This window comes from Lithobates pipiens, unplaced genomic scaffold (assembly GCF_037356315.1).
Source record: "Lithobates pipiens isolate NorthernLeopardFrog02 unplaced genomic scaffold, aLitPip1_a1.2 Scaffold_1, whole genome shotgun sequence".
In the NCBI taxonomy this organism is placed as follows: Eukaryota; Metazoa; Chordata; class Amphibia; order Anura; family Ranidae; genus Lithobates; species Lithobates pipiens.
Genome location: NW_027507685.1, coordinates 212,045,267 through 212,071,695, shown reverse-complemented (window position 1 = coordinate 212,071,695; position 26,429 = coordinate 212,045,267). Strand labels below are relative to the sequence as shown.

General features: G+C 40.8%; 1 protein-coding gene across 1 annotated transcript in view; it reads right to left on the bottom strand.

Annotated features, from left to right (window-relative positions):
• Positions 1-26,429, bottom strand: part of LOC143982789 (cytochrome P450 2G1-like) — a 49,263-nt gene that overhangs the window by 11,034 nt on the left and 11,800 nt on the right. The window contains exons 4-6 of the mRNA XM_077481806.1: positions 16,433-16,593; positions 3,104-3,280; positions 444-585 (exon numbers count right to left, since the gene is read on the bottom strand). Coding sequence (XP_077337932.1) covers positions 444-585; positions 3,104-3,280; positions 16,433-16,593 — 480 coding nt within the window. The remainder of the gene's footprint in view (positions 1-443; positions 586-3,103; positions 3,281-16,432; positions 16,594-26,429) is intronic.

Sequence of the window (26,429 nt, the reverse complement as noted above, 5' to 3'; positions counted from 1 at the left end):
TTGTTGGATATTCCAGCCTTTCCAATCCAATTACTATTTAAATTAAATTTTTAAAATGACATTCAAGGACTTTGGGCTGCCTTAAAACCACTGTGGAGTACTAAGCCTAGAGTAAAGGTTATCGCAATCAGGGGTCCCACTTGCATTACACAAGGCCCAACTGAGTGGGGGCACTGCCAGAGAGACGTGTTTGGGGCCCCTACACCTACCTTGTCATGCTGACTACTAGTGTACTTAGCTGTTTGCTCAGAGTTCTGTATTTTATAATTTTGTCTGCCAGACATGCCATGTACATTCATTGACTGATTCCATCATTCATTTCAGTCTATGTGAGAGCAACATGACAATTTTACATTAAAAAAAATAGCAAAAAGTATCTGTTTCCCCATTGTAAGTGATCAAATATTTAAACATTCTTCATTTAGTTTACCCCTTATAGTCACCTTGTATCTCTGGGTACTTCAGTACAATGAGAAGGCCATACCGAAAGGTAATAGTCAAAGACTCAATTCCTGCCATGAATAAGTCATGGGTGGTAACTAGGAGATTTCGTATAGTAAATTCGGTGTTGGGGTTTTCCTTTTCCTGCAGAAATATGGTAAATGTTATAGTTCATATCAATGGCAGAAACAAGACCCTCCTTCTCCATACCAACCACATCCAGATGTAAGCCCTTGTACACACGGTCGGACATTCCGCAACAAAATCCGTCTGATTTTTTCCGAAGGATTTTGTCCGAAACTGGTGTTGCATACACACAGTCGGACAAAGTTGTCGGAAAATCCGATCGGAACGTGATGGCGTTTGTTCATTGCGACGGGACTACGTTGCGGCTAGTAGCCAATAGCTTTGGTCTCGTAATTTGATCTGAGCATGCATGGCACTTTGTCCAATGGGAATTCTCTACAAACGATCGGACAAAGTCCGATCAGATAACCTTGTCGGAAAATTTTATATCCAGCTCTCAAACTTTGTTGGTCGGATATTTCCAGACGGAAAAAGTACGATGTAGCCCACATGGTCGGATTATCCAACAACATGGTCCGATCGGACCTTTTCCGTTGGAATTTCCGACTGTGTGTACAAGGGCTAAGACATGTTTGATAACCTTGTTCAGTTGTGATTCCTTTACCTGTGATATACCCTGAATGGGAGGGTGTTTCTGGCTTCTTCCATCTTCCATAACTAAACAAGCTTGAGTAAGTCAAACATTCATGTTGAGACATCCAGCTACCAGACAAATGTATATGTTTAAATTGGCCTTAAAACTGACAGTTTCACTGGGAGATTTTCCCCCTACAATGCAATTCTATGAGAATATGATGCACACAAGGCCATTTTAGGAGGGCATTTCAGTGGAATTTCAAACGCCCAGCTTTCTCAGGTATTTAAAGTATTGTTAAGAACTTTGTTTGTAGCATGCTTTTTTTAATATTATATATTAGATATTTGCATTACGGGGTGCGTAGATGTCAGTAAAGCAAGCAGATCTTAGCCCTTGTACACACGGTCAGAGATTCCGTCGGAATGTTTCCTATCGGACCATTTTGTCGGATATTCCGACTGTGTGTGGTCTGCATTGGACTGTTTCTGTCGGAATATCCAACGGACCAATTTTTCCAACTTGCCGGTAACATTTTCCGACAAAATGCTCCGATCAGACATACTCCGATCATGTGTAGCCTACTCCGACGGACAAGGTGCCACGCATGCTCAGATCAAATTCCTAGACCAAAGCTATTGGCTACTAGCCTGAACGTAGTCCCGTCCTAACAAAATAACGTCATTACGTTATGTACAATCGGATTTTCCGACAACTTAGTCCGACCTCTTCCGGAATAAAACCGTCGGAATTACTCCGACGGATTTGGTTGTCGGAATCTCCGACCGTGTGTACAAGGGCTTACATTTTCAAGGTCCCCTGTACCTGTAGTGGTTTCAAAATAATGAGACTGTTATGTGTAAAGCAGATAGTTCCATGTGCCTGCTTGCAGTTTCAGTTTCCACCTTTCAATACAGGTGGCCTATGTAATCTTTCTACTCCATGGGGAAAGACCTTGACATTCCCCCACCCTGGGAAAAAGTTAATCGCCTCTTCAAATCACCATTTCACAATTTCACATGGCACTTGCAAACTGCTTGTCACCTAAATTCCAGGCATGTCTGTTGGTCCCTGTTCTTCTCTTGGGTGAACTCTGTGATCATATTCAAATCTGGTTCTGTCACATACAAGGCTAATGCTATTACACACTCTTTTTATTCCCAAGATACTGCAGCTCCCGCTAAACCAGAATGTATTATTTTAACCACTTGTACCCTAGTCCTAAACTTTGCCCAGGTGCTTATCTTTATTTGCCCCAGTAACCTCAATGCTCACTGTGACCCCTGTGACTCCAGAGCACTCATAGTATCCCGAGACCTCTGGACTCCAAGCAGCCTGAGCATCCTGTGTTACCTCTGTAACCCCAGTGACTGAAGAGTACCCTGAGCATTCTGACATTCTTTTTCACTCCTGTGACCCTGGTGACTCCAAAGCATCCAGAACATCCCATGACCTCTGTGACACCAGAGCACCCCAAACACTCTATATCATCCCATTACCCCTGGGACCACAGAGCACCCTGAGCATCCTGTATCACTCGGTGACCCCTGTGACAACAGAGCACCCTGTAGCATCCCTTGATCCCTGTGATTTCAGAGCATTGTAGGCATCCTCTGTCATCCTCAACTTCCATGATTCCAGAGCACCCTAAGCATCCTGTATTGCCTAATGACCCAAGAGCATCCTGTGTCAAGCTGTGAACCCAGAGCATCCCATGTTGGCCAATGATCCTAGAGCACTTTGTGTCATGCAATGACTCCAATTGTGATTCCAGTCTATCCCAAGCATACTTTTTCAACCTGTGACTCCAATGCACCCTTAGTACCACTTAGACACCAGTGTCTCCATGCAGCCTCAGGCATACTCCTGTAATATTTTGCGCTGTCTCTCTCTCATTGTCCATAGCTCACTATTTTGAGTATGGTACATTTTGTCACATTAGAAGGTGGCATTTGTGGGAACTAAAATGATACAACTTAAAATATTTAATTACATAAATACCTGTTCCATTTTAATAAGGAAGCTGTCAATAAAGTGCCTTGAAATGGTGGGATTCAGAGTCTCTTGGCTGGACTTCACCTTCTCAAGTATATTTTCAGCAAGTTGCTCAGATAGCAGCGTTGTCTTGTGGTGAGGTCCAGGAATGTATTTCATAAGGGTAGGAAGAATGCTATGCAGCTAGAAAAATTTGAAAGATTTCCATCAAAACTCAGTCACTGAAAAGATGATCCAGATAGCTTTCCTACTCTAAATAATATTGGAATACATAAGGGATATGAAATTAGCGGACCTCCAACTTTTGCAAATCTACAAGTCCCATCATGCCTCTGAGTGTCATACTTTTGGCTGTCAGAGTCTTGCTATGCCTCATGGGAATTGTAGTGCTGCAACAGCTGGAGGTCCGCTAATTGCATATCCCTGGTATACATCAAAGAAAGTACAATATATTTAAGATCATTCAAATACAATAATTTATTAAAGTCATAATAAAATAATAGAACAATAAATCCCTCCCTACTGAAAGACCCTGAAATAGATCACCAGCTATCAATACGGCTTTGTACTTATTTTGCAGAAAACCCCACTCCTTATGCCTCTCCTGTCATCCTCTGGGTAGAGTTGCCACATCATCCCTTTAATCCAGGACACGCAATAATTACACAAGTTCTATGGTTGATTAAGGTGGTAATTAAACTTACTTGGTGCCTTATCTGCATTAAATCAGCCTCAGAACTTGTGTAATTAATATATGTCCTGGATTAAAGGGATGATGTTGCAACCCTTCCTCTGGGAAGCACATACATGTGTGACTGAGCTTATATCGTGAAATCCAGTATTTAAAACTCTGTGACACAGTTTTAATGTTGAATTTGAAAAGAAGTGGCAAGCCTGCTGATCTCACACATTTGGTAATCTAACAGAAGAACGCTGCTTTTAAAATTCAACATTAAAACTGTATCACGGACTTCTAAATACTGGATTTCACGATATAAGCTCAGTTTACTGGTAAAAATAAGTGTGAAATGCAAGACTTCGGTTGGTGTAAAAAAATGTCCTCTTGGCGACTTCAGACTGTAGGCTTTCTGAGTGCAAGGTGTACCAAAATAGCAGCGACGGAATGCCACTTCTGTTACAACATTCGACGAGTTGCCTAATCTGATGTAACACAGGCCTCCAAGACCTCTTACAATTCACCATATACATGACCGACATGGTGAACTCCTTTCAAGAAATTATGACATAGCAAAACACTTAGGCCGCGTACACACGCGGGGACTGTTCGCCCAACTTTGTCCGTCAAACAGTTTCGGCAAACAGTCCGCTCAAAATTAGCATGGACGGACATGGCCACACACGACGAACGAACAGTTTGCTGAAACCGTGCGCGATGACGTGAACGGCACGTACGACGGGATGAAAAATACGACGTCCTATACACTGCATTATAACTTTCGGCGTGTAAATCCTTTCTGAGCATGCGCGGAACTTAGTTTGACGAACAAGCCTACACACGAGGGGACTGTTCGCTGAAACAAAGTTTCAGCGGACAGTTTTTCGGAATTTCCGAAAAACCTTGTTCAGCGGACTGTTCGCTGAAACTGTCCGCTGAAAGCCCACACACGAGCGGACTGTTTGCCGAAACACTGTTCAGCGGACAAAGTTGGGCGAACAGTCCCCGCGTGTGTACGCGGCCTTAGAGCTCAAATTATATTTTTTCAAGTAATAGTGTTCAGACTGCCCCTGACACAACCTCGCCTGAATTTTGTACTGACCTGATTCAGCACTTTTTGTCTAAATATGGCCCAACAGCCATTCCTGCACAACAAGCTAAAGAGTTGAAACGCTCCCTGTCCCAGGAGGAACTGTGCTCTTGCTCATATTCTTGCCTAACCTAATCTCTTTACCCAATGGGCAAGAAGGCGTGCGGTCGCCGCTCGCAACACTCTCTTACCAACTACTTTCTCCGCACTAAAGAGGCAGTGAAAATGTCTCAAAATGGCGTCAAGCCTCCTGCGGCCTCCTGTAGCGCCGCACCTGAACACACTTCAGCTCAGAGAGACTGTGAGTACAACCCACCGCTTTCTAAAGCAGATTTAGATGCAAGCTTGTCAGCAATATATGAAAAGCTGGTAGACAAGATACAGCTTGAATTGAACAAATCCACTAATGCTCTCTCTCAGGAGATTGCAGCTATAGGTGGCCGCACTGATATTCCAGAGACTAAACGCGATGAATTATCTCTAGCACATAATGATCTCAGGAAAGACTACAAAATTACTTTTCTTTCCTGCAGGCCCAGGTGGAAGATAACAGAAATTGCTGTAATAATATATGGATAGGTGGGATCCCTGAGTCTGTTACATATGTCATGCCAGCCATTTCTAAACTCTTCCATAACCTCCTGCCTAATAAACCGCTGTCTGCTTTTATATACAGGATCCATAGGGCTCTGAACCCAAAACAACCACCAGACAAACCTCCCTGTGATGTGATCATGTGTAGGAAAGATTTTCTTACCAAGGAAGATATCATATGTGCATCCAGGAATATCTCCAACATAGAATTGGATGGCATTAGTATTCAAATATACCCAGACATTTCCCCTGCCACACTAGATTGGAGACGCAGAATGAGGGAGGCCTGCAGTCTGCAAGAATTAAATATCGCTGGGGTTTCCATTTCAAACTATCAGTACTGCACAATGTTACAACATACATGGTTCACATATGTTGTTTCTCCTATCAATAGACTGCTGGCTGTAAACTGGAGAGATCGACTTTCTACTTCCTACCTATAAGGCAGGCCTGCCTTTACAAGTAAGATCTCATCAGTATCTCTGGATATATACCGACATTAAAGGAAATAATTGACGCTCTACTTTACTTCCTTCAACAAAACATTCTTCAACAAAACATCCATCATGGATCATTTATTGGATATGACTCCATGATTTGTGTTTCAGATCTGAACATTACAGTTTCTGTTTTTTTTTTTTTTTATTCTTTATTTAAATTTTTCATTTAAGTTGCGTACAAAACATAATCAAGTATTATAAAAGAAAACCATAGGACCAAAATACATTCATGCCCTTAAATTTTTCACATTATCCTGGTTTTCTTTCTTTACTTCTCGAGTTCTTCTAAAATATCTCCCTCCCACCCCTCTCCCCACCCCTACCGACCCATTACCTCGTTAAAAATCATAGATTGTCTAAAGATTTTCCAGTATTTCCATTTCACATGGAATCTCTTTCTTTCTCTTTCTTCCTCCATTCCCAGCCCTTCAATACTATACATTTCCTCAACTTTTCCTAGCCATTCCTTTACTTTGGGTGCTTCTATTTCTTTCCATTTTTTCGGAATCAGGCTTTTTGCCACGTTTATTAATGAGCTTGTGAGGGAATTCCTATACTCCTTAATTGGGGTATCTACTGCATGGAATAGGCATAACCATGGGTTCTCAGGTAACTGTATTTTAGCTATTACTTCTATATATCTTATTATTTCTCTCCAATATTCTTTAATCTTGGGACAATCCCACCATATATGGGCCAAACTTCCCGTTTGTCCACAATTCCTCCAACATTTCCCAGATTGTCCCTCCTGGTACTTTGCCATTATATCTGGGGTCCTATACCATCTTACTAAAATTTTATAATTTGTTTCTATCATCTTACTATTTTCCGTGGATCTGTGCACCATCTTCAATATTTTTTCTATATTTTGGTTTTCACCCCGTGCTCCTATCTCTTCTTCCCATTTTTGAATGAAAGTTGGTACCTCCGCTTCACATTCCCGTCTCAAGACCTTATAAAGCTGGGCAATACCTGCCCTTGGGGATTTCCCCTCACATATCCGCTCCAAGGCAGTCAAATTTTCTCCATCTCTAAGCAGTTGTGGTAGTCTTGAGACGAAATGTCTAAGCTGCAGGTATCGCCACTCATTCAAATCCATCCAATCATTTTCTTTCTGTAATATTGCTAGTGTTTTCAATTTCCCCTCTTTAATTATGTGTCGTAATTGCATATTATCTTGTTTTATCCATTTCCCTCCTATTGTACTTTTACCAGGTGCAAAAAAATCATTATCTTTTAAATAAATTAAAGGGGAATTATATTTCCACTTATTATGTTTGTGTATTCCCTCCCATACTCTAAACACATTTTTTGTGACCAAAGGTGTTGTCTTCCCTAGTGATCTATATTTTAAAGGAGTCCAGATTTCTCTACCTAAATTTGTGCCTGATAAACTGTGTTCTATTTTTCCCCATCTTTTTTTACTTTCTAATTTTGCCCATTCCACCACCCGTGTTAACACTGCTGCTTCGTAATATTTTCTAAAGTCTGGGACATTCAGACCCCCCTCGTCTTTTCCCTTTTGCAAAGTCTTCAGTGGGATTCTAGGTTTCTTGTTGTTCCAGATAAATTTAGAAATTAAAGAATTTTTCATTTTAAAATATAGGGGGGGGATATATATTGGTAATAGCTGAAATTTATAAAGGATTTTAGGTTGAATAATCATTTTTAAGGCATTAATTCTTCCTAACCATGACAGGGGCTTTGTTCTCATTCTCCTTATTTCTTCTCTCAATTCTTCTAGAAGGGGGATATAGTTTATTAGGTACATTTTTTCTATTGATGCAGTCAGTTTAATCCCTAAATATTTAATTTCCTTTTGCCATAGAAATGGGAATTCTCTCTTAATGTCAAGTTCTTCTCTCGGATTTATATTTACGTTTAAGATTTCTGACTTGCTTGGGTTGATTTTAAAGTTAGATAATTCTCCGTATTCCTGTAAAGCCTTTAACAAGTTTGGCATGGAGATTCGTGGGCTGGATACATAAAACAGAATATCATCCGCGAATGCGGCTGTCTTATGTATTTCCCCCTCTATCTCAACCCCCTTTATATCTGGGTTTCTCCTTATCGTCTCCAGGAGTGGCTCCAATGCCAGAACGAACAATAGGGGGGACAGCGGACACCCCTGTCTAGTCCCATTGTTCATTCTGAAGGCTGTTGATAGTACCCCATTAACTCTTACCACTGCCTTGGGGCTGTTATATAGTGCCTTTATCCACTTCAAAATTTTGGGACCAAACCCCATTCCCCTTAGGGTACCCATCATGAATCCCCAGTCTACTCGGTCAAAAGCTTTCTCAGCATCTATTGATAGGAGTAGACTGGGGATTCTACTCTCCTTCATCCTCTGAAGCAGTAATAATGACCTTACTCCATTATCTTTTCCTTCTCGCCCCTCAATGAATCCCACCTGATCTGCATGGACTAAGCTAGGCATTAACTTCTTTATTCTAGCGGCCAATATTTTTGCGAACAATTTAATGTCCGTATTGAGTAGTGAGTTCGGTCTATAGTTTGAGCATATTGTATTCTCTTTTCCCTCTTTCAATATCGTGGAGATTGTCGCAGTGGAGGCCTCCTCGCTCAGTCCATATTTTGTACCTAGTCCATTATAATATGCACATAAAATTGGGGCTAGTATGTCTCCAAACTTTTTTAGATATTCTATTGTATAGCCATCAGGCCCTGGACTCTTTCCTCCTTTGGTCTCTTTTATTGCCTGTATTACTTCTTGGACTGAGATTGGATTCTCCAATTCCTGCGCCAATTCCCCCGGTATTTTAGGGATATTTGCTTGAAATATATAGTCTTTGATTTTTCCCCTTCTCTTCATCTCTTGCTTTTCTGTCTCTTTTTTTCTCACGGAATATAACTGCCCATAATATTCTCTAAAAACTTCTGCTATTTCCTTAGTTTTATAGACCGACTCTCCCTCTTTATTTAATATTTTCTCTATATAATTCTTCGATCTTTTTTTCCTCAATATCTTTGCTAAGATCTTACTATTTTTAATGCCGCTATAATATCTCTCTTTATTAATCCTATTATATATCGTCCTCATTTCCTGTTCCATTAATTCCCCGAGTTCCTCTCTTTTCATAGCCAGTTTATGTAATAGGTCCACTACCTGTCCACTTTCCCTGCCATTTGCCTTTTTATGTTCTTGCTCTAATCCATGGATTTCCTCCCTCAACTCTCTACTCTTTTTAATACCTTCTCTCTTCCTATTTGTACCTAGTGAAATATATATCCCTCTTATATAAGCTTTATGTGTCTCCCAAATAATATTTTCCATATTCTCTTCATTTAAATTAGTGGTAAAAAAAAACTCCAATTCCTTTCTAATTATTTCCTCTCCCTTCTCGTCCAACAGTTCCCTATTCAATTTCCAGGAAAAAGGAGATTTCTGAAATCCTGGGATTTTGATCTTCAGGCATATTGGAGAATGATCAGACAATGTTCTAATTCCTATATCTGTGGATATCACCTCGTCCAGAACCCTATGTTCCACTAACCAGTAGTCGATCCTTGTGTACGTCCCGTGTACCGGGGAATAGAACGAGTAGTCTCGTATCCTTGGGTGCATAGTTCTCCACACATCCATAAGCTGGTACTGATATAGCCTGTGTTTTATTATTCTCCTCTGCTCCTTCCCAATCCCCTGCACACGGGACGAACTATCCATTTGCGGATTCATACAAAAGTTCATATCTCCAGCTATAATTACTCTTCCTCTTTTAAAATCCCATAATTTCTCCAATATTCCTTTCAGAAAAACCGTTGGACTTCTATTTGGGCAGTATATGTTAGCGAGGGTATAGTCTACTCCCCATAGTTTCCCCTTCAGAAAGAGGAATCTACCCTCCGGGTCGACTAATCTTTCTTCTATTTTATAGTATACCTCCCGTCCTATACCGATAGCTACCCCTTTTGAGTTCCTTGAGTAAGAATCTCCATAAAACCACACCGGGAACCTAGGGGAGTATATTCTAATCTTGCTTTCGTATGATAGATGGGTTTCCTGTAAGAACACTATACCCGCTTCATATTGTTCTATTTCTTTCAGAATTTTAAACCGCTTTGCTGATTCATTTAGCCCCCTAACGTTATATGACAAACAATTAACTATAAACATAGCTTTTAGTCAGGCTGGTTTCTCCTCTTTTCTCACTTAACGAGGTTCTCTGCTGTCGGGTCTTCTTTCTCCCCCCACCCCTCCCACCCCCCCTCCCAACCTCCTCCCAACCCTCCCAGACCCCTCTTTGGTCCTTGTACCTATATCCAGAATATATCCCCATCCTGGAATATGTACCTCACCCCTTGGGGTGAAGCTCCAAGCCCGGCATTCCGTGTCCCTCCACTCCCCCCCGGCCTTGAAGGCCCGGTAGACATAGGGGGGGAGAGGAGGGAGCAGAAAGTCCAGGGAGGCTCTTCCCGTTTTCACCCATACCCACATTAACTTTTATTTACTTTACCTCTCCCATCTCGTTTCTTTTGTAATAAATTACACCAGCCCCCCCTCCCCCCCTCTCCCCCTACCCCCCCCCCCCTTACATTAAGCTCTCTGCCCTATTCCCTCTTCAATTAGTCTTTCTTCTCTTTCCGATCGCTTAGGTATACTAATGGTTGGAATCTGTAACTCTGTACAAAAGTCCTGTACTTCTTCCGGAAATTTCAATCTAACCGTCTTTCCGTCCCTATGTACTATCAATGCTGCAGGAAACCCCCAACTATATTTAATATTAGCTTGTCTTAAATGTTCTAGTAATGGTTTTAATTGTCTTCTTCTGGATAATGTTTCACTTGACAAGTCCGCAAATACTTGCAAAGTTGTTTGCTCGTATTGCAACGGGTGTCTCTCTCTGAGGTTCCTCCATATTTTCTCCTTATCTGTATACCGATGGAATTTAACAATGACATCTCGTGGGGTCTCCTCCTTCATTCCTAGAGGCTTTCTAATTCTATGTACTCTATCGATCTTTAACTCCTCGTCCTCTTCTCGTCCTAGTAGGGGGTTAAATATTTTCCTTATTTTTTCTTCCAGTTTCTCTCCATTTTGCTCTGGGAGGGCTCTTATCCTTAGATTTTGGCGTCTATTTTGATTTTCCTGTGCTTCCATTTTATAGAAGGTATTTCTTTGGTTTATTTGCAGTGCTTTCACTTGCGATTTTAATTCTGCGATTTCTTGTGTTTGTTGCTCAGTTCTCTCCTCAGCCTCTTCTACTCTCCGCAGCAAATGGCCCAGATCCATCCGGACATTTGTAATCTCACTCTTAATTAAACTTTCCATCCTTTCAAACATTGCCATCATCTCGATCTTCGTGGGCATTTGAGCTATACTTCGCTGTTCTTCCCCGTCCCCCTCGTAAGTTTCCATCTCTCTCTCTGTTTGTGTTTCTTCTCTTGTTTTATCTCCTTGGGCTCCTTTTAACTTAGCCATTTCCTTTTTTGCGTTTTTGGTTGGCAAGGATGTTTTTTTTTTTTTTTTTTTCTACATCTGGGCTTTTTTGGTTACCCTCTTTAGTTGTCAAGTATTTTTGTATTGAACTAGCGGTTACACTAGTATTTAAACTCTCCCTCGGGGTTTTAGATTCTGTTGTTTTATGTGATCTTCCCCTCATCATGTATCTTGTTCACTTGTCTTGTTTGACAAAATAGTTGTCCTGTATAGAGGGGAGTACCTCTCGGTTCCAATCTTTGCTTTTATTGGATTTGAATGGAGGGGCAAGGGGAGAGAAGAATATCCTGCCGTTTCACCTCTCAGGCACCCTAGTTTAGATGGAATACTTCTCTTCACTTTTGCTTTAAGAATGGAAAATTCTGCGACTTGATGGATTTTTTTTTTTACTTTTTTTTTTTTTTTTATTAGGGCACCTGTAAAGATCCTGTAAAGGAACAATAAAAAAAAAAAACATACCCTTCGTCCCTTTTTTCCGATCTCTATATAGCGTAAGAGGGGCGGGAGCACACGTAGAGAGAGAGGAAAAAAAAAAGAAAACGCATAAGGAACAAAAAAAAAAAAAAAGGGGAATGTCCTTATACTTTTGCATCTCTATTTCTACTTGATCCAATTGTCTAATCAGCTGCTATCCACCACATAATGGAAAGTTACTCTCCAGAAAATATCGCTCCAAGCTTATCGCATAGTTAAATCGCAGAGTTCATCATTTAATTTGCAGCTTAGTTCATAACATAGTTCATAACCTTTTCAGTCAGTACTAAGCTGTATCAATACTTAGTCCTTAAGTGAGCTTAAAACTCAGTACTAGTTTCAACTATCAGTTTAGTAGTTTCCAGTACTTCCAGCATTTAATCAATTGAGCCACTCCTGGATTCATAGTTTTCAGACAAAATCATTGCTCCATCAAGACCTCTCTTATGTCTCCAGTCACTTAACCCTTTCAGGCCCCCTAGTTTAGATGGAATTGAAAATTCTGCAACTTGGTGGATTTTTTTTTTTTTGTATTTTATTTTGCTGGGGCACCTATGAAAATCCTATAAAGAACCTATGAAAAACGTACCATTCATCCCTCTTTCCCGGTCTCTGTATAACGTAAGAGAGGCGGGAAGATACGAAGGAAAAAAACGCAGAGGGGGGGGGAGGATTCGGAGGGAAGAAAAAAAAGGAATGTCCTTATGCTTTTTCAGCTCTATATTAGCTTAACCCAATTATCTAATCAGCTGCTATCCACCACAGGAAGGAAAGTTACTCTCCAGTAGATATAATGGAAAGTTACTCTCCAGTAGGTATCGCTCCGAACTTATCGCATAGTTAAATCGCAGAGTTCATCACTTAATTTGCAGCTTAGTTCATAGCATAGTTCATAACCTTTTCAGTCAGTACTAAGCTGTATCAATACTTAGTCCTTAAGTGAGCTTAAAACTCAGTACTAGTTTCAACTATCAGTTTAGCAGTTTCCAGTAATTCCAGCATTTAATCAATTGAGCCACTCCTAGGGTTATTAGACAATCATTGACATTTAAACAAGTCCTCTCATTGGTACGTTCTTACAAACATTTCAATTCCGTAGCTCTCATAGATTCATAGGTTTCAAAAAGAATCATTGCTCCATCAAGACCTCTCTTATGTCTCCAGTCAGTTAAATTTTAGCCAGTCCCAGCTGCTGCATCTCTCCCTCAGTTAGTCATCAAATCTCTTTAGCTTCCACAGCAAACACAGTTCAAACACAGTTCACGATGCAACAGCGCTGGATAACCTAGGGGCTCTGGAGGGTAGTATGCAGAGCATAATATACAGAGGACACAAAGGCAGAGATAAGAGGGGGGGCGTATGGAGGAGACAGAAGGGAGGCCAGCAACCAACAGTCACTCGTGGGGTCTCAGGATCAGGTGTTTTCTCTTGCAGCCATTTTTTTGATTGAACCAGGGATATCTCTCACTTACCCCTGTTCAGTTTCCTGCATCCTTTACTGCTGTCCACCCCGATCTATCAGTCGCTCCTCCTTGGTCTCCTGATCCAATATCATGGGGAATAGGCATCTGCGGGGTCACCATGTGCTGTCCTCTAACACGGTGTTCTATCCCACTTCACCAGCATCTGCATCAGACTTGCTGCCATGGATCTCCTGCCTCCCCTTCCGTCCTCACAGACACCGCCTCGGGCTCCTCCCCCAGCTTTCCCACATCACATCCTCCCCCCTACAGTTTCTGTTTTTACAAGGATAACTTGTTGGTAATTTTTCCTTTAAATCACGGAGTCTTGTCCCTTCATCATACCTTCTAAAACTTCTCTAACATCTCAGAAATTCAAAGAAAGTCTCCTCATTGAAATCCCTTACAGTATATATACTCAGCTCAATAAATAAAATGGGTTTACCATGCTAGATCATACAATAATTAAACTAAAAATTTATACAGCAGCAACACAACTCTAAGCCCTTGTACACACGGTCGGACATTTCGACAACCAAATCCGTCGGATTTTGTCCGTCTGATTTTGTCCGTCGGATCTTGTCCGAAACTGTTGCATACACACGGTCGGATAAAGTTGTCGAAAAATCCGATCTTTCAGAACGTGATGACGTAATTTCATTACGATGGGACTACGTTCAGGCTAGTAGCCAATAGCTTTGATGTAGGCATTTGATCTGAGCATGCGTGGCACTTTGTCCGATCGGAATTCTCTACACATGATCGGAGTATGTCCTATCGGACCAGTTTGTCGGAAAATATTTCCAGCAAGTTTGAAAATTTGATCCGACGGATATTCCCGACGGAAAAAGTCCGATGCATACCACACACAGTCGGATTATCCGACAACATGGTCCGATAGGACACATTCCGACGGATTCTCCGGCCGCATGTACAAGGGCTAAGATATCTCCACAGTGAACAAATATGTAAATAAATAAATAAGTTGTGCTTGTATATATATATTATATATAACAGTAATCACAAAGCAATCTTAAATAAAGTACAAGGGAGGTACAAATGACAAAATAAATGAAAGATATGAAAAAGTGTGTATAACTGAATACAAAGCATCTTCATATATTGAAAAATTAAAATAAATTCTTAAGTCCACATAGCAAAGTTCCACAGTGTGAAAAAAAACTTCCAGTGAAATGATGTGTTCCAAAGTGTTTCTGCGACCACCAAAGAGATAGGGGTTTCTTGAGAAAAAACAACCTACTCTATAAGTCGGGACTCTTACCAGAAATGGTGGACCCCCTGAATGAGCGAGGTCGTATGCGCCTGCAAATTTAGCCTTTTGCAGGGTCTGATGGTTCTTTAGGTAGTGATGTACATCATCACTACCTAAACCAGGACAAACCAGGGGTACCCAAACAAGTCAAGCAAATCGGGATAGCTGTTATGAAAAGGCTCCGTCTCAGGATCATGGTAGTTATTATAAACAAAAGTGAAAAAAAGTGCTAAGAAATATTCTGAACTGAAAAGTGTAAGCAGCAAATGTTCTGTGGGACATATACACAGGGAATAAACTTAAAATAGATAAAGGTTGCACTATTAAATCATGTATACTGTATACAAATGTAAATATTAGATGGTTAGAACAGTCCACAAGTGATGTGAAAATAAATGCTGATGTCAATCTCCACCATCCACCACTGTAGTGATCTTAAATAAGGATGAGCTGAACAACCCCCCCCCCCCCCCCCAGTTTGGTTCGCAGCAGAACATGCAAACAGGAAAAAAATTGTCTTTGGGACACGAACATGAATAATCAAAATTGCTAATTTTAAAGGCTTATATGCAAGTTATTGTCATAAAAAATGTTTGAGAACCTGGGTCCTGCCCCAGGGGACATGTATCAATGCAAAAAAAAGTTTTAAAAACAGACGTTTTTTCGGGAGTAGTGATTTTAATAATGCTTAAAGTAAAACAATAAAAGTGTAATATTCCTTTAAATCTCGTACCTGGAGGGTGTCTATAGAAAATCTGTAAAGTGGCGCATGTTTCCTGTGTTTACAACAGTCCCTGCACTAAATGACATTTCTAAAGGAAAAAAGGTAATTTAAAAGTACTCGCGGCTATAATGAATTTTCGGTCCTGGCACTCCAAATTGTTCGCTCTTCGGCAAACAGGCGAACACCCGATGTTTGAGTCAAACATTGGGCTCGTCCCTAATCTTAAATATCAGTGCGTCCACCAACAGCTGAAAGGCTCTCTTACCTATCGATCCCTCATTACAGCGCTTGTGGCTTTAGCCCAGCCAAGGCCTTTTCCCAGGTCCAAATGGTCTTCCAACAAGATCACTACTTGGCACCGTATAAGATGTGAGGATTTTTCAATTAGGTTCCAGTTGATGCATCTCCTCCGTCCAGAGGAAACACAAAGACACTGAGGCCGCGTACACACGCGGGGACTGTTCGCTCAACTTTGTTCGTCAAACAGTTTCAGCGGACAGTCCGCTCAAAATTAGCATGGACGAACTTGCCCACACACGACGAACGAACAGTCCGCTGAAACCGTGCACGATGACGTGAACGGCATGTACGACGGGACTAGAAAATGACGTCCTATACACTGCAATGCAACCTTCGGCGTGTAAATTCTTTCTGAGCATGCGCGAGACTTAGTTTGACGAACAAGCCTACACACGGGCGGACTGTCCGCTCAAACCAAGTTTCAGCGGACAGTTTTTCGGAATTTCCGAAAAACTTTGTTCGTCAGACTGTCCGCTGAAACTGTCCGCTGTAGCCCACACACGAGCGGACTGTCCGCCGAAACACTGTTCAGCGGACAAAGTTGTGTACGCGGCCTGATATTTAAGATCACTATGGTGGTGGATGGTGGAGATTGACATCAGCATTTATTTTCACATCACTTGTGGACTGTTCTAATCATCAAATTTTTATATTTGTATATACATTATTGAATAGCACGACCTTTATCTATTTCATGTTGGTTATTGTTGATCCTCTTGAAGTGGAAATAAATTCTTCCATAAAATAAAAAAAAATTCCTTCAAGTTACAAACATAATTTTACCTGTCCCCATGTAGAACTCACAACACTGAACAACTCCCTGACAATGTCCAGGAGTTTAGAAAACTTCTCATCTTCATAATCAAAGCGATCTCCAAATATGATAGAACAGAGAACGTTGGCAAAGGAAATTTTAAGCAGATCATCTGGAGCTAATGGAACATCTGGAACAGAAAATATTATCATGTGACTTTTATCTCAACCGTGCTTTACCCTAAGATCTTACATTTACATTTTAAATTATTCCAAAAACTGATCAACAAACATTTTTTTTTTTGCTAGAAAATTACTTAGAACCCCCAAACATTTTATATATATATATATATATATATATATATATATATATATATATATATATATATATATATATTTTATAACACCCTAGAGCAGGGGTGTCCAAACTTTTTTCAAAGAGGGCCAGATTTGATGAAGTGAACATGCCTGAGGGCCGACCATTTTGCCTGACATTCTTTGAACCATTGAAAATTCGGTCTAAGTGTGTCCATCCGAGCGCTAATACACGGCCCAACAAGAATTCTCTTGCCTTTGTCGCACTCGTTCCCACCACACAGACGAATGCTCTGCACTTTAGGGGGCACCGTTAATTCTTAATGGTACCCCACACATTGGAAAATGTAGGCACTAATGTAGTGCAATAAAAAAAAAAAAAAAAAAAAAAAAGCTCGGGAACTTCTTTCCCTGCATTTTTGTGAGTAGAGAAGTCCATTGAAATTAATGGGCTGCCCTACACACAGTACGCAGCCACACAGATGTTGCATTTACAGGCTTAAAACAGGTGATGAGGAGGCAACATAATGCCTCTTGACCGCCATTCAAATGCCTCTGAAAAGAGATCTGTGCATGGATTGCTTTTCAAAGGAGCAGGAGTCCTGGCTAATATCACACACAAGCCCTACAAAAGCAGTTTTGATGGTATAAGAATGGGGGGAGGGGGGTCCGGATTAAAAGTAACATACACACAGACACAAGCACACAAATGCAGGCACACATACAGACAAATGCACGCCGCACACACATATAGACACATGCATACACATACATACAGACATATATGCACACACATACAGACATACATACAGACACATGTGCACACACACATACATACACACACACACATACATACACATACACACACATACACATACACATACACATACTTACAGACACATACAGAAATACATACAGACACACATGCACAAACATACAGACATACAGACACATGTGCACACACACGTACATACAGACATATATACAGACACACACATACACATACACACACACACAGACATACATACTGACACATGTGCACACACACATACATACAGACATAAATGCACACACATACATACAGACATACATACAGACACATGTGCACACACATACAGACATACATACAGACACATGTGCACACACACATACAGACATACATACAGACACATGTGCACACACACATACAGACACATGTGCACACACACACACACACACACATGTGCACACACACACACACAGACACATGTGCACACACACACAGACACATGTGCACACACACACACATACAGACACATATGCACACACACACACATACAGACACATGTGCACACACACACACACACACATACATACAGACACATGTGCACACACACATACAGACACATGTGCACACAGACACATGTGCACACACATACAGACACATGTGTGCACACACATACAGACACATGTGCGCACACACATACAGACACATGTGCACACACACACACACACACACATACATACAGACACATGTGCACACACACATACAGACACATGTGCACACAGACACATGTGCACACACATACAGACACATGTGCGCACACACATACAGACACATGTGCGCACACACATACAGACACATGTGCGCACACACATACAGACACATGTGCGCACACACATACAGACACATGTGCACACACACATACATACAGAAACATGTGCAAACACACACATACAGACACATGTGCACACACACACACATACAGACACATGTGCACACACACACACACACATACATACACATGTGCGCACACGCACACACATACAGACACATGTGCACACACACATACAGACACATGTGCACACATACACATACAGACAGATGTGCGCGCACACACACATACAGACACATGTGCACACACACATACAGACACATGCGCGCACACACACACATACAGACACATGTGCACACAAACATACAGACACATGTGCACATACACACACACATACAGACACATGTGCACACACACACATACATACATACACATGTGCACATACACACACATACAGACACATGTGCACACACACAGACACATGTGCACACACACATATACAGACACATGTGCACACACACATACAGACACATGTGCACACACACACATACAGACACATGTGCACACACACAGACACATGTGCACACACACACACATACAGCCACATGTGCACACACACACACACACACATATACAGACATACATGCACACAAATACAGACACATGCATACACATACATACATACATAAATACACACACATGAATAAAGGCCTTTTTAATACTAATCTAGCTTGTAGTACAGTACCTTTGCAGCTTTCTCATTCAGCCGGGTACTGCACTGTAGGGGGAAGCAGAGAGCACAGCACAATCCTCGGCACTTTACTTTCACTTTTGAAGCTCACGGAGCTTCTCACAGTGCCGGGGATCGGCTCATCTGACAGCCCTGATCCCGCAGCACAATAAATTGAGAAAGACCAGGCGGGCCGTTCAAAACCGGACCGCGGGCCGCAATTGGCCCGCGGGCCGGACTTTGGACATGCCTGCCCTAGAGAATAAAATGGCGATTGTTGCAATACTTTTTGTCCGTATTTGCACAGTGGTCTTACATGAGCACTTCTTTTGGAAAAAATTCACTTTTTTTAATAAAAAAACAAGACAGCAGTAAAGTTGACCCAATTTTTTTTATAATGGGAAAGATAATGTTACGCCGAGTAAATTGATAGCCAACATGTCAAGCTTCAAAGTTGCCCCCACCCGTGAAATGGAGACAAAATTTTACCCACAAATATCTCCTTTGACGACGTTTAAAAAATTCTACAGGTTGAAAGGTTTTAAGTTACAGAGGAGGACTAGGACTAGAATTATTACGCTCACTCTAACAATCGCGGCGATAGCAGGCTCCATGAATTAGTTTTTTGAGCATTTTTCAAGTTACTCTCGCTATCTATTTGGGAATAAGAAGTTGGTTTGGACAGGAGAAGTGAAACATAGAAGCGAGCCCTCTTTGAGGATTTAATGATTTGTGCTGTTCACCTTACAGCTGTAAGGTAATTATCTGGTACAATCATGGGCTTGGTGGACACCTGAGAATCATTAGTGCTTTTGCACACTATCTGTCACTTATGTGTGATGTTTCACTGACTTCACTGTCATTTGGAGGATTTGTTTCACTGCATATATAGACTTTCACTTCAGTGGCACCTGATATTTCAGATCGGGCTCTATGCAATAATGTGTATCACACACTTCTTTTTTATTAATGTGCTACACTTGTTTATTTTTTATTTATTTTATGCTGATATTCTCATGTTTGATTATTTGTCCTATTTTTTTCTTTATGATCACTGTGAGTATTGTAGTTATTTAATAGCACATTAACACTTTATATAGTATTGTGGCTATTTAGTAGCACAGCAGCACTTTATGTGGTAGCACTATTCACGTTATATTTAAATAGATTTTTTTTCACCTATATATTTATTATATCACATTAATTATTGACACTTTTATATTTATTTATTGCATCACATTAATTATTGACATTTTCACGTTAGGTGCGCAACACCACTTTAGAATATTTTTTACCTGTCTGTGAGATTTGTTTGACTCATACGGTGTGTGCAGCACCTATACAGGCGTTATTTATCTTTCCATAGCAGGAGCTCACTTTTTAATATGTGCCACTTTGTGTTGGTCTATCACATAAAATCCCAATAAAATACATTTACGTTTTCGGTTGTAACATGACAAAAAGAGGAAAAGGTTAAGAGGTATGAATACTTTTTCAAGGCACTGTAACTCTTTTATCCATGTACTCATCAAAATCATCAATTTTCTATGGGCCCTTAAAGTAATTGTAAAGGACAATTTTTTATATGAAAAAAAAAATAAAAATAACAAACATGTTTTTCTTACCTGACTTTGGAAGAAACACATACACAAGATTAGTATAATGTTCAGCGCTAAAACATCTGATGACTGAGATTAAATAAGAAGGGATGCATCTGCATGCTGATACATGAAAGAGCAACACTGAAAATGCTTACAAGTAAAAAGAAAATTTAAAAACAGAAAATAAAAAAATAAAAGATAATAAAGCATATGATAAAAATGTAGAGGAGCGGAAAGTTCCTGGGGGGATGAACCTCTATAGCAGGGGTGTCCAAACTTTTTTCAAAGAGGGCCAGATTTGATGAAGTGAACATGCGTGAGGGCCGACCATTTTGCCTGACATTCTTAGAACCATTAAAATTCATTTGAGCAATAAGACACGCACACACACACACACACACACACACACACACACACACACACACACACACACACACACACACACACATATGCATATACAGACATACAGTGGTGTGAAAAAGTGTTTGCCCCCTTCCTCATTTCCTGTTCCTTTGCATGTTTGTCACACTTAAGTGTTTCGGAACATCAAACCAATTTAAACAATAGTCAAGGACAACACAAGTAAACACAAAATGCAATTTGTAAATGAAGGTGTTTATTATTAAAGGTGAAAAAAAATCCAAACCATCATGGCCCTGTGTGAAAACGTGATTGCCCCCCTTGTTAAAACATACTATAACTGTGGTTGTCCACACCTGAGTTCAATTTCTCTAGCCACACCCAGGCCTGATTATTGCCACACCTGTTCACAATCAAGGCATCACTTAAATAGGAGCTGCTTGACACAGTAAGGTCCACCAGAAGATCCTTAAAAGCTACACATCATGCCGAGACCCAAAGAAATTCAGGAACAATTGAGAAAGAAAGTAATTGAGATCTATCAGTCTGGAAAGGGTTATAAAGCCATTTCCAAAGCTTTGGGAATCCAGCGAACCACAGTGAGAGCCATTATCCACAAATGGCGAAGACATGGAACAGTGGTGAACCTTCCCAGGAGTGGCCGGCCGCCCAAAATTACCCCAAGAGCGCAGCGACGACTCATCCAAGAGGTCACAAAAGACCTCAGTTAAGGTCAGCGTTCATGCCTCCACCATCAGGAAAAGACTGGGCAAAAATGGCCTGCATGGCAGAGTTCCAAGGAGAAAACCACTGCTGAGCAAAAAGAACATCAAAGCTCGTCTCAATTTCTCCACAACACATCTTGATGATCCCCAAGACTTTTGGGACAACATTCTGTGGACCGATGAGACAAAAGTGGAACTCTTTGGAAGGTGTGTGTCCAAGTATATCTGGCGTAGAAGGAACACTGCATTTCATAAAAAGAACATTATACCAACAGTAAAATATGGTGGTGGTAGTGTGATGGTCTGGGGCTGTTTTGTTGCTTCAGGACCTGGAAGACTTGCCGTGATAAAAGGAACTATGAATTCTGCTGTCTACCAAGAGATCCTGAAGGAGAATGTCCGACCATCTGTTCGTGTACTCAAGCTGAAACGAACTTGGGTTCTGCAGCAGGACAATGATCCTAAACACACCAGCAAGTCCACCACCGAATGGCTGAAGAAAAACAAAATGAAGACTTTGGAGTGGCCTAGCCAAAGTCCTGACCTGAATCCTATTGAGATGTTGTGGTATGACCTTAAAAAGGCCGTTCATGCTCGAAAACCCTCTAATGTAACTGAATTAGGACAATTCTGCAAAGATGAGTGGGCCAAAATTCCTCCAGGACGCTGTAAAAGCCTCATTGCACGTTATCGCAAACGCTTGGTTGCAGTTGTTGCTGCTAAGGGTGGCCCAACCAGTTATTAGGTTTAGGGGGCAATCACTTTTTCACACAGGGCCATGATGGTTTGGATATTTTTTCACCTTTAATAATAAACACCTTCATTTACAAATTGCATTTTGTGTTTACTTGTGTTGTCCTTGACTATTGCTTAAATTTGTTTGATGTTCCGAAACACTTAAGTGTGACAAACATGCAAAGGAACAGGAAATGAGGAAGGGGCAAACACTTTTTCACACCACTGTACATACACACACACACACACACACATGCACGCACACACATACATACAGACACACGTACACACACATACATACATACACACACATACAGACACATGCACACACATAGAGAAACATGCACACACATAATGATACATGCATACGCATACATACAGACATATATACAGACACAGGCATACACATACATACAGACACATGCACACAAACACATGCATACACACACATACAGACACATGCACACACATACATACAGACACATGCATACAAACACATGCATACACATACATACAGACATGTATACAGACACATGCATACACATACATACAGACACATGCGCACACATACATACATACACATACAGACACATGCACACACATACATACAGACACATGCACACACATACATACATACAGACACATGCACACACATATAGACACATGCACACACATACATACAGACATACATACACACACATACAGACACATGCACACACATAATGACACATGCATACTCATACATACAGGCATATATACAGACACATGCACACACATACATACAGACATACAGACACATGCACACACATACAGACACATGCACACACATACAGATACATACAGACAGACATACATAAAAACACATGCATACACATACATACAGACACATGCACACACATACATACAGACACATGCACATGCATACAGACACATGCACACACATAATGACACATGCATACTCATACATACAGACATATATACAGACACATGCACACACATACATACAGACATATATACACACACATACAGACACATGCACACACATACATACAGACACATGCACACACATACAGACACATGCACACACACACACATACAGATACATACAGACAGACATATATACAGACACATGCATACACATACATACAGACACATGCACACACATGCATACAGACAGACACATGCACATGCATACTTACAGACACATGCACACACATACATACAGACACATGCACATACATACAGATACATACAGACAGACATACATACAGACACATGCATACACATACATACAGACACATGCACACACATACAGACAGACACATACACACATACAGACATACATACAGACACATGCACACACACACACACACACATACATACAGACACATGCATACACATACAGACAGACACATGCACACACATACAGACAGACACAGACATACAGATATACATACAGAGACATGCCCACACACATACACACACATATGCACACACATACAGACACATGCACATGCACACACATACATACAAACATACATACATACAGACACATGCACACACATACAAACAACCATACATACAGACACATGCACACACATACAGACACATGCACACACATACAGACATACACACACATAATGACACATGCATACTCATACATACAGACATATATACAGACACATGCACACACATGCATATAGACACATGCACACACATACAGACACATGCACACACACACACACATACAGATACATACAGACAGACATATATACAGACACATGCACACACATACATTCTGACACATGCACATGCATACATACACATACACATACATACAGACATACATACAGACACATGCACACACATACAGAAACATGCACATACATACAGATACATACAGACAGACATACATACAGACACATGCATACACATACATACAGACACATGCACACACATACATACAGACACATGCACACACATACAGACAGATACATGCATACACATACAGACAGACACATGCACACACATACAGACAGACACATACATACAGATATACATACAGAGACATGCACACACACACATACACACACATATGCACACACATACAGACACATGTACATGCACACACATACATACAAACATACATACACACAGACACATGCACACACATACATACAGACATACACACACATACAGACACATGCACACACACACATACAGACATATGCACACACATAATGACACATGCATACTCATACATACAGACATATATACAGACACATGCACACACATACATACAGACATACAGACACATGCACACACATACATGCAGACACATACACACACATACAGATACATACAGACAGACATACATAAAAACACATGCATACACATACATACAGACACATGCACACACATACATACAGACACATGCACACACATACATACAGACACATGCACACACATAATGACACATGCATACTCATACATACAGACATATATACAGACACATACACACACATACATACAGACATATATACACACACATACAGACACATGCACACACATACATACAGACACATGCACACACACACACACACATACAGACACATGCATACACATACATACAGACATATATACAGACACATGCACACACATACATACAGACACATGCACACACATACATACAGACATACATACAAACACATGCACACACATACAGACACATGCATATAGACCCATGCACACACATACAGACCCATGCACACGCACACACATACAGATACATACAGACAAACATATATACAGACACATGCATACACATACATACAGACACATGCACACACATACATACAGACACATGCACATGCATACTTACAGACACATGCACACACATACATACACATGCACATACATACATACATACAGACATACATACAAACACATGAACACACATACAGACACATGCACATACATACAGATACATACAGACAGACATACAGACACATGCATACACATACATAAAGACACACGCACACACATACATACAGACACATGCATACACATACAGACACATGCACACACATACAAACAGACACATGCATACACATACAGACAGACACATGCACACACATACATGCACGCACATACATACAGAAATACATACAGAGACATGCACACACATACACACACATATGCACACACATACAGACACATATACATACAGACACATGCACACACATACATACACATGCACATACATACATACATACATACATACAGACATACATACAAACACATGAGCACACATACAGACACATGCACATACATACAGATACATACAGACAGACATTCATACAGACACATGCATACACATACATAAAGACACACGCACACACATACATACAGACACATGTATACACATACAGACAGACACATGCACACATACAGACATACATACAGACACATGCACACACATACAAACAGACACATGCATACACATACAGACAGACACATGCACACACATACATGCACGCACATACATACAGATATACATACAGAGACATGCACACACATACACACACATATGCACACACATACAGACACATGCACACACATACAGACATACATACATACAGACACATGCACACACATACACTCACACACATACACATGAATAAAGTCCTTTTAAAAGGAATCTAGCTTGTAGCACGGTACTCTACCTTTCCAGCTTCCTCATTCAGCTGGGTACTGCACTGTAGGGGGAAGCAGAGAGCACATCACACTCCCCTGCACTTTACTTTCACTTTTGAAGCTGACGGAGCTTCTCACAGTGCAGGGGATTGGGCTCATCTGACAGCCCTGATCCCGCGGCACACTGGTTGAGAAAGACTGGTTAGATAGCCAGACGGGCCATTCAAAACCGGACGGCGGGCCGCGATTGGCCCCCGGGCTGGACTTTGG